Genomic DNA, 11,428 nt, shown 5'->3' with positions numbered 1-11,428 from the left:
TAGATACTGCTTGATGCGAACTAAATTACTTGGTTAACATTGTAAACTACAAGATAAGCTTGGTAACCACTAACCATTTGATTAATTATGTGTCACTAATAGACAAACTTGACCATAATGTCAACAATCCCTCCCTTTGGCATTAGTGACAAAAAATACTTATAAAAAAAAAACTGAATTCTCAAAATTTAAGTTCAAAACAATCTTTAGTCTCCATCCTATGTGCTCAACTTGGTAACATACTCTATTTTTGAGATTTTTCAAAATTACTTTTGTAAGATGTTTTTTGATTACTTGTATATGCATATGTATAATATTATGATGCTCCCTCATACATATATATACATTTACTTTGGTAAAAGCACAAAGCTATGTCACCTTTCAAGCTGACTTATCAGAATGACTGAATTTGAGTATTTCTATCTAAAAATTAATTTCATTCAAACATATAATCTAGAAAAATTCACTCTAGCTAAGTTATATATGGTCTCACATTTTTTCAATTGGAAATGTCTATTAAATGCATGTTTTATACTAGTTTGTATCCAATTTCTAAAGAAATAAAATTATTTCAAAAAACTGACCTTCAATAACTCTTACTATTTCTTATGATTTTTTTTAATAACATATAAATACCATTTTATAGAGTTTAAAGTCAAGAATATTCTCATATAGAGTTTATAGTGTTTTAATTAGATATAGTATATTGTAATTAAATTTTTTTACAAGTATGCATTTTAACACTCGAGAAGATGTCAAGTTTGAGAAAGGAAAAATATTAAATCATATATATTTTTTTGAAAATTACACGACGTTCTAGAGGAGAGAGTCTTCTTCAAGAATGTATAATTTTTCTTTTGGTTTAAAAAAAAAAATGTTTTGAAAAATGTGGTGGGAGATGAAAACTATCGATTTCATATGAGTTAATTTGGAGTCATTATAAAAGATAAAATATTGGTCTAAAGCCAATTTTTATTTTTGATTGTTCTAGCTATATATGTTATCTATATAATATAATCTAAGGTCGAATGGGAATAAGTTTATTTTCACGTTATTTTGTGGTGGGAACTAGACTCCTAATTTTTAGCATTTTTAGCAAGTAAAAAATTGTCTTTAAAAATTAGGAAAATATATCAATTCTTATTCCAAATAATTATTAAGAATTATAATCCTAGAATTCATCTATGTCTACACATTCCATTAGTTTACTTCATTATCAAATTCTAAATAATACTACCATTTTTATGTCATTCAAGATGAACTGTTATACTTTTGTTAGTCGTTTCCTTTATAAAAGGGTGACACAGGTTTGTGCTTTTACACACTTACTATATAGCTCATGTCTTTATATTAAATCTTCTCTTTTCAGCTTCTCCCCCTTTATTGCATCTTCTCACTTTCTCCCCCCTTTTGACATTAATGCCAAAGGTGTATGCTACAAGGTAATGCCAAAATGTGATAAGAAGTCAGAATGTACCTTCAAAATCAATGACATTGTCTTGTCCAATTTTCTTGTAACACCTTCTTGCATGTAATGCAATCTATACTTTTGCTGATAACTCCATCATACGATCACCTATAGAGAAGTTATTATCATGGATGAGACTTTTGGAATGTGCAATGTGTTTCTACAATGCATCTATGTTCGGAAGAATCATGCCTTGAATGTCTACAAGTGTTGCCTTGATCTTGGCTTCTTCCCTTAATAATTCTACTTGCATATTAGTCAAAAATATAATTTTTGAGTAGTAAGTAGAAGTGAAGCTTAGGTCAAGTGACAATTGGTGTGCACTTGCCTTCAAATCTTCATCTATCTTAGATAGTTTGTCTTTGATTTCCTTAGAGAAGATAGATGTATCACATAACTTGCTAAAAAATGAAGTAACATTATTCGTAGAGGTTTCCAATGAGTTGAGAATAGTAGACAAGTCTACTTGATATATTGCAATTTTATGTGCAACAAGCTCCAATACTTTGTTTTCAAATTTCTTCTCTATACTTTGCAACAACTTTTCTTGCCTATTCATATTTTCATTGAATTTTTGAGAAACTTCTACTAACTGAACCAAAATAGGTTGAGTACTATCAACCTCAGTACTGATTGCATCTGCAATTATGTTCTTTGCATCTTCTAGTACTTGGTTTTCTCTATTTTTTTCCTCTCTAAACCTTTTTGTCTTAGCTTTCTTCTACAATAGTTCACCTACTATGTGCATTTGATCAGGATTCAAAGTAGAGATATCCCAATTTAGGATAACTATATCCTCATCAAGATCAATGTCTTCTTCTTTACCTTTGTGCTTGCTTGAAACTTTGGTACTTGGTTGAGGCTTGCTCTCAACTATCCTTGTACTGACTATTTTTACTCTTGCGATTGTAACCACAATAGAAATAGAAGGACTAGCAACAAAACTATATATTGCATAGACAATAGAAATACCTAGTTTTTGTTTAGCCAAATCTAATGAAGAAGGAATAACTAGCTACTCGGTAGATGAAGTTTTGATCACTTCAGTCAATGTAGTACTTAGCTGAATAGGTGAAAAGATTGATTGGGTGCTTGGGATTGCAGTGGTTGCCACAACCAACTCGACAGAAGATTTCTCTGAGCTTGATGGCTTTAAAGCTTTGCTTAGAGAGTGAGAAAATGAGGCCATAATTGCTACTACAATCTTCTCTTGGTCAGTTTCTTCAATACTCTAAATCTTAGGGAGATTCTCCTGGTAGCTTCCTATTCTTGCTCCTCATTATCCAGATTAATATCATCTATTTTTTCATCATCATTAATGACCTTTTCATCCTTGTCATCTTCATCATCATCTTTATCATTGACATGAACAAGAAAATCACTCTTTTGATGAAGATTGTAGATATTCTTCCATGTAGTAGTAGTTGACTTCACCACATGTTCAATGTCATTCACCAATATCATGCAAGTGTGGAATTTCAAAGTATGTTTTTCTTTATTTCTCTTCATGGATTCTTTTACTTCTTTATTATTAAGACTCAACATGAGCTGCCTCAGAGTCTATTCAAATATGTCCTTTGTAGTCTTCTTACCATGTTCCCATCTTGGTTTGATTCTTTCCATTAGTTTGTTAGGAATTTACTGCACAAGTTAATCAGGTGAATATTTCCATTTACCTAACTTGGACATAATCATGTCTTCAACTTGCTTTTTCTCATCTGCATTCCTGGTCTCATACTTGAGAGATTTAAAGTTTTCCATGCCAGCTTCTACATCAATCTCTTTTAATTTCTCCTGAAATGTAGGTGGAGGCCTTTTGAAAATAACATTCTTTGCTTCTTCTTCACCTAATTTCAACTTATTTCTTGATCTGGATGATCTTCTAGTGAATACTGCAATAGTAGACTTGGTAGGTCTGGTTATGATAACCTTACCTTTCTTCTTAATTGGCTCTTCTTCTTATTTGGTTTCTTTTGCCTCATCTTCTTCCACATCGTCTCCTTTTCCTTTTGTTAATAGGAGAGTAGAACTTGCTTGCCTCAATTTTTCTACCCTCTTCTTTCCTTTGCTGACTACTTGAGGAAGCTTTATTTCAAGTTCTACTCTAGCTTTGGCTTCTAATAGGTACCAAAATATGTAGCCTTGCGATCCATAGGTTCATTCAATAGTGCCTCTATGATGTCCTTGGTGTCATCAATGTTAACCTCATATCTTAGAGGCTTAACCCACACCACTCTAGGTTTGATTACTTGAATGTATACCTTATCACAGTCTACCATGAAACAAACATCATCCTTGCAATCTTCTACAAGTTTCTTAGGAATTCTAAATCTATTATTCATCTTTTCCTTGAATGAATCAAAATAATTATCCATGATACTGACAAAATTCTCACCCTATGATTCGATGAATCATTTTCTTCATTATTGGAATAGGCTCTTCCATCCATAGCAGCCTGTTGTGTACGTGAATAAGGATAAACCTTACCCATTTTATTTGGAAGTCTTGGGGCATATGTGGAATGTTAGTTAAACCCTTGGACTCCAAGTGTTGATGCTCGAGTTTCAATGCACCATTCACACATAACTTTTCCAGAGCTTCATCCATTTCCAGGGTTCCACTGTCTTGAATTGAACAAAGGAAATGTGAGTGAATATCATTAATCAGTAGTACCTTTGGTGGAATATGTGACTGAGCTCCAGTTGGATCAAACATTTTCACAAATGCTAGACTTAATTTGAAGTCTGGTGCCTTCCAATCGACTCCTCGAACCAACATCTCGAATCCCTTCTTGCTTTCGCTATTGGAGGATGTCATGCTTTGTAGGGTTTATGAAAACACAAAAATCTTTAGCAAAAAATCACATAGATCACTTGCAAGCATAGGAATCACTCTCATCAAATAGTTCTTCAAAAATTCATGGTGATAAATGAATTCAATTCCTTCCTTTTTAACAAATTTCACTTTTCAATCACCATAAATGCTTGGTATGATTGTTTTCTCAGCGGTAGACTATCTTCCACTTGGTTTGATCTTAGTACTCGACAGAGTCATCCACAACTAGGTGTCCACGCAATGTTTAGTTACTCTCGACCTTGATCAGCAGGGTCTTGCAACTCGACCTAGGTCAGTAAAGTCTAGATTTTTCTTAGATACTCAGTGATCCCTTTGCATCTTGAATGCTAATATGGATCTTTCCTTCTAGTTGACTAGAACTGATGTAAGATGTTTGCTTCAGAGTCTTAGTTATAGTTGTCACTATAAGAGATCAAGTAGAAATTCTTGAGTCACCTAATTCTTGAGTGACATGTATTTCATGGCTTGGACTTGAATTATCAGAAGATTTTGGAATCCATTGCCATCTCATCTACTTTTTGATGTTGTCAGCCTTAGCTTTCTTTTCATGTTCTATCCTTCTAGTCTCCATACAGTTCTTGGTAAGGTGTCCAAGTTCTATATAAATAAAAAATCTTCTAGTGGTGTCTCTTGTCCTCATGTGATGTTTCACACAATTTTCTCTAATGTGTCCTAATTCTCCACAGTAGTCCCATCTACACCATGTGTTATAGTCCCAATCAAATATAGCTTTCACAATTTGTTTTGCTGGGTTCAATATCTTGGTTTTACATTTAGAAGATTTGTGCCCATGCTTCTTGCATTTGTGACATTTGCCTTCAAATTTTGGCTTCTCTTTGCATTCATTAGCTCTATGACCATGCTTATTGTAGTTGTAACATTTTCCATTGAATTTAGCTTTACCATTGCTCCAACATTTATTTGATGTATGACCTAACTTACCATAGTGATTGCAAATAGGTCTTTGATTCTTTTGTGCTTCTTGCTTGGATGATTCACCTGCTTCTGTGTATCCTATTCTTGCTTTTCCTTTCTGTTTACATTGACTTTTCTCATTCCACTAATTCATGTCTACTTGAGATTTCATCATCCTCTCATTGGTTTTCTTTTCAGTGTTAAGATCATTTTGCAATCTTTCATTCTTTGATATTAGATTCATGATTTCTTCATTTGCATTAGTAAGTTGATCAATGAAGTCTTCCTATTAAAGGGATACATGCTTAATTTTATTGTTCTTTTATTCTATCTCTTCTTTTGCCTCATCTTTTTCTTTCATGACTTCACACAATCTTATTGATTGAATTTCTTGTTCTCTTTTTAGCTTTCTAACTTCTTCTTGAATGTTACCATTCTTTTCTAATACTTCTCTAATTGCCACATTAGCTTCATCTGAATTACTTTCTGAATAGATATCTTAAATTCATTCTTCACTATAGATTTTGACATTCACCTGTACTACAAGATCTTTTCTTCTTTTCAAGGATTGAGAGAGTTGCTCCTTTGATTTCTTAAGTTTCCCAATAGCTAATTCCAAATCCAACTTTTCATTGTCAATAGCCTTATCAAGTCTAAATACCTCCATTGCCTCTGATCTTTGCTCAAGTTGTTAAACTTCTTCTTTGAGAACCACAATGCTCTGATACCAATTTTTGGAAATATATGGTAGGCTAGGTAATTAATAGGGGATGGGTGAATCAGGAACCAATATAACTTATTTTAATTCACCAGTTAATCCTTCATATGTATTCTGATCGAATTGCATGCATGAAAAATTGAAAGCATTAAAAAATTCATAACAATTTGACACAAGATATGGTGACCTAGAATCCTTCCAAATAGAAAGTAAAATTGGGGTGGGGATGATACCCACAAGCTTTAGTACTGCAATATAAAGTTGGCCGGTTAAGGCTTACAATGATCACTTCTAATGATCTTCCCTATTAGGAGCAATAAGGACTTCTAGGTCCACCTTGTAAAAGGATTTACAAAACATACAATGAAGTATGCACTTAGTAAAGATATTTACAAAAGACCATTAAGTGTACCTTGTGAAAGGATTTAATTGTTTCACCCAGATGAACTAGTGGATGATCTCTAATTGCAACTCTGATTTGGTGGTTGAGATTCCTTTGGAGTGTAATGATCACCTTGCTGTGATAGATAAATCTTTGTTGCTCATTATACTACTTGTAGCCTTCTTACTTCACACTTCTACTCTTAGTGTGTCTCATATTCATACCATCCTTATTCTTTTTTAGATGTGATACAATACATTACATATATACCAAATCAAAATACAATTAATCAAAGTTGGCTACAATACAAGTTTCACCAAAATACACAAAGTCGGCCCAACTGCTGAAACTCAGGCTTTGAAGACTAACTCGGTGAGGTTCTGATACTCGACAACCATTTTTGACACTTGACATCATCATGCTCTTAGTAGATGTATAAGCTTAGTTCATACTAATCACTTCCAAGTAGTCTGAACTTGGTCAACATTGGTGACTTGGTGAACACTGCGAAACTCAACATATAAATTGATTCACTTGGTTGACACTGTATAGCTCAGTCAACACTATCACTATGATCTCGATATAAACTTAATCACTTGGTTGACATATCCTGGCTCGGTCAACACTAGATTCACATCACTAGTGCTATGAACTCTATAAGTACTAGAGAAATTGGTTTGCACTGTGCAACTTGGTAAACACTATGAAGCTCGGTTTACACTGATAATCATCAACTCGGTAGATACTACTCGATGTGAATTGAATACTATTTCTAGAATTTAGTAGATATTGCTTGGTGCGAACTGAATTACTTGGTTAACACTGTAAACTGCAAGATAAGCTCGGTAACTACTAACCATTTGATTAAGTGTGTTTCACTAATAAACAAACTTGACCATAATGTCAATAGAAAGTGCGCATGAAAAAAGATGAGGGTAAAAGATATACCATTTACCACCAAGATCTTATATTTTGTCGCTATATATTTCAACAGGTCACTAACCCTCAGGTGTTAAATATACCCCCTCGCCTCTTTAAAATTATGCTATTCCCTAAGCTTCTTGTCATTCTAGCTAGACTTAGGATCAAAATGGTCCCTACTCCAACCCTAAGGAGATTAAGACTAAGGTCTTGGATGTGGATAGTGTTGTGGTTATGGGTATAAAGAAAATCCTTAGGACTAGTAAGAATCCCTCTACCCCTCCGGGTCAAGAGATGCCTATTGGCTCAGATTCTACTAAGAATATTGAGAAGAAGGACTTCCATAGACCTAAAAGGAAGGTGACTAGTAGAAATTATGGGGAATTGAAGGATGAGGTTATGACCAAGTGAAGAATATCCTTGTAGGTGGTCAAGGCATCCCTATGCCTTCCTATGTCTTGGACACTTTTAAAACTAAAGCCAATATCCATGAGTCTATGGAAGGGTATAAAATTAGTGATTAGGAGACTCTCACCTCTCCTATTAGAAATTTGAACATTGATACTCAAAATATGGAGAATGCTAAGAATGGTGGGACTCAACCCAAGGATCCTATGGGAGGAGATAATCAGAAGGGTGAGAGTTCCTTTCCTCGTAAGACTTTTGATGGTCATCCACTAATGTAGGACACTTTATCTAGGATTGAGGAAACCATCACTATTTTAATCAAGAAGAATGAGGACTTGGAGGACAAGTTTGACATGGTGGAAAATTTCCCTATTTGTGTCATAGATTTAGTGACCACTACCCTCCATCTTATGCACATTGGTAAGGAGGAGATCAACAATGCTAAAGACATGGAGAGTACTTTTTTTCTGTATGGCTTCTTGGCAAATGACTAGTTGTGACTTCTACTAAAGATCCTAGATAAAGATAACAAGGAGACTTAGCTCTTGGTTCCTTATTTTTTTATTTTTTTTTGTTTTTTTGTTAATAAATTACTATATATCCCATGGGGCTCGTTATGCTAAAACTTGTTGGACTTCGCCTGCCCAGATGGTTTATTTTGGTCAGGTTTATATGTCATTATGGTATTACGATTACTAGATACTCCAGTATATCTAGATATAGAAATACATTAGTTTAGGGGTTTTTGATATTAAGGAAAGGGGTAGGTTGATCTAATGGTAATGACTTATAGTTGATCTTTAGCTGAATTATTTTGTCTTTGGGTCAGCGCTCATTTTGACTAATTTTAATATAAAAAACCAACCAAATGGTGTATGTACCAAATGTTCAAATTTTGGCTAGTTAAAACTAGGGGCTATCAAGTATGTTAACTCAACTACTTGACAACTATATGGAAAAAAATATTAATATAGCCTTGGACATATAAAAGAAACTAATATGCCTAAGTGGAACCTAGGCATAGAGAAAATAATGATTTACTCTAACTGTTTTGAAAAAAGGTACTATTTTATTAATTAAAAAATCAATTTGGACCTTCAAAGGAAGATAGCATGGAAATAGCCTTCATTTGAAGGATGTGCTTAGAACAGAGGGTTAAAAAGAACCTTCATTTAAAAGTGATTACTAATATTAGTTTACCCATCTTCAATTTTTGTTCATCCACAAAAGTGTAGACCTTCACTATTGTAGGTTCACCAATATGTTTTTAGTATGTAATGTATTGTCTTGGATCTAATCACTTCAATTTGATGTTTGTGTTCCTTCACCTTGGCTTGTTCCTTTTATTTGATAGATGCAACGTTGAAAGATGAGAGAAGTTCTTTTTTGAGAAGGTGAATACATTGGATACATATCTTAGAAATCTTTTTGTTGTGTGAAAGAATGTTGAGCATTTATGTGATTCAAGCATGGTTACGATAATGTGTCTTGGTACACGCTTTTAGTCTTATTGTATATTGCAAAAAGAACCTCAAAACATATGTTACTTTCTAGTTCTGTCATAAGCTATAATTATATGTGCTTGATATTTGCAATCATTATTATATAAGATTGTATGCATTATTTTTTCCCATAACATTAACATGAAATGGTTTTATCAATATGATATTTATAAATATATAATATAATATAATAAGATGATGATATTATAACCCTACATTTAATCTTTCTGATTGAAGATACTAGAAAAAGGTGCTCCAACCATGCATTGATAATGTTCATGTTATTATCTAGTTTGTATGCACTCTGTATTTTGTATTCTATTTGCCTTTTGTGAGAGGGTTAGAATCATGTTTGGACCTGATGATTGGATTTTTCCATCTAAGTGTTGTTTTGGCCATTTGACCATGCATTGATATTTTGTAATGTGTTTAAGGTTATTTGAACATCACACACTAAGAAAGAATTTGAGTTTGGAAAAATAAGTCAACTTTTAAGTTTTTAACACTTTGAACTTAATAATCAAACCTTAGTATGTGATGTTTATGAATCTATGTATATATGAAAGATTCTTGAATTAGTTTTAACCCATTTCCCTTTATCTCCATGATTAGAAAGTTTATAAAACCTCAATAGTATAATTATTCTAGATTTATAAATGGAAAAGTGAGGCCAAACGATTTCCATACTGTACGATCATTGAAAGCAACTTAGATGTGAGAATATGGCATCCACCGTACCGTAAACTTAGAAAGAATTGTTATCAATGAACGTAGCTTGTGTAGATACTAGTGGAATGGAACTCGAGACCTATCATATCGGTTAAAACTGGAGGTGTCGTTGAGAGTTTTATTTAGCTGCCAGAGTACTGGTCAGTGGTCGTAATACATGAGAATTTATTATTTGTTGATGATGAAGAGATCTCTATCTGCGGCAAACCATGCCACGGCCACGGGGTCTCCCTGCGCAGTTGAGGTCGACGATGGAGAAACCGTTAATGTCTTTCTCGTTGTTGTTACTGGGCGAGCCGAATCGGGCGACTTTGCAGTCGGTGGCGAAGAGATCGGTGGTGACGTAGTCAGCCTCGCCTCCCACCACGGGCATGGCGGATACCAGGTTTATGGGGCTCCTGTACTCCTCTCCGTACGTCTGCCCGAGCACGCCGCTCACTTTAGGGCTCAGTGAGTAGAACTTGAAGCTCAGCTCCAGATGCGCGAAGCAGTCCTCCGACTCCGCCGTGATTCCGTACTTGTGGACTCGAGACTCCTCGGGAGTGATGGGCACCACGCGCGCTGTGATCGTGAACTTGTTCTCCACTTGGACGGTCACGGCGTTAGCCTTGTCAGATCGGATGATAGTGATGAGGTTGGAGGCTGACGAGAGGGGGAGAGTGGCAGTGGCTCCCTCCTCGCTGGGAAGCTGGATGGAGTTGCCGTCCAAGGCGATGGAGAGCTGGTCGAGGGAATCGTCCCATGAAGAGGAGGACACACTGTTGGCTCCGAGGAAGAGCTTGTGTTTGTTGTTGTTGTTGCCGTCGAAGAGGACTCCGATGGCCTGCACCCACGTGAAGTCTCTTCCCATTCCCTCGCCTCTCTTCCCGATGAAGTGAGCGTTGATGTGGAGCTCCGAGTCGGACAGGAGACAGAAGTTGGATTCTCTCTTGCCGTGGAAGTAGAACATGATGCCGTCCCCCCCGATGAACCGAGGGTCCTGGCACACCCCTCCAGGCTTGTTGCAAACTGCAACGTAATATCAATGTTCATCAAATGTTAACAGTTAGGGTTTTCTCAATTTCAGCCACACACTCCCTACAGATATAAATGAAATAATCGATACTTAACGGCAAACAGGCTTGCAAGTCTGGCAGTCCATCATGCAAGTATCCTGACACTCGTATGGGCAGTATTGTTGGCCAGGGCATGTCTTCTTGTAGAGCTTGCCACTGCACTTCACCTTCTTCGGTTTCTTTGCAAGCACGTCATTTGCGCTCAGCAGTGCAACCATGCAAAGTGCAGCAATTACCATCTTAGGAGCCATCGAATATAATTATGAGTTGCTTATATTCGAGCCTCTCCGCTTCAATGAAAATGATCGTCAAATCGTATGCTTTTATAGCGTGCACATAAGGTACTCCATCCAATTTTTTTGTATGGGGACGATAATCACCACAATCTATGCAGCTTCCACGCCATGGATGGCTTTATCTTAGATGGCACTACTTGTATTATTATGGTTTAATATATGCTTAATACTCAGGCAA

General features: G+C 35.5%; 1 protein-coding gene across 1 annotated transcript; it reads right to left on the bottom strand.

Moving 5' to 3' along the window:
- Window positions 1-10,092: 10,092 nt before the first annotated feature.
- LOC149532096 (uncharacterized) lies at window positions 10,093-11,205 on the bottom strand. Its single transcript, XM_089808433.1, has 2 exons — window positions 11,010-11,205; window positions 10,093-10,907 (listed from the first exon to the last, which is right to left on the bottom strand). The coding sequence occupies exons 1-2, from the start codon at window positions 11,203-11,205 to the stop codon at window positions 10,093-10,095; spliced, it is 1,011 nt and encodes a 336-aa protein (XP_089664559.1).
- Between the last annotated feature and the right edge of the window lie 223 nt (window positions 11,206-11,428).

Source organism: Cupressus sempervirens, chromosome 11, assembly GCF_028749045.1.
Source record: "Cupressus sempervirens isolate cs-2001-9-10 chromosome 11, ASM2874904v1, whole genome shotgun sequence".
Taxonomy (NCBI): Eukaryota; Viridiplantae; Streptophyta; class Pinopsida; order Cupressales; family Cupressaceae; genus Cupressus; species Cupressus sempervirens.
Note: the sequence above shows the minus strand (reverse complement) of the source record. Positions and strands in the feature narration are given on the sequence as shown.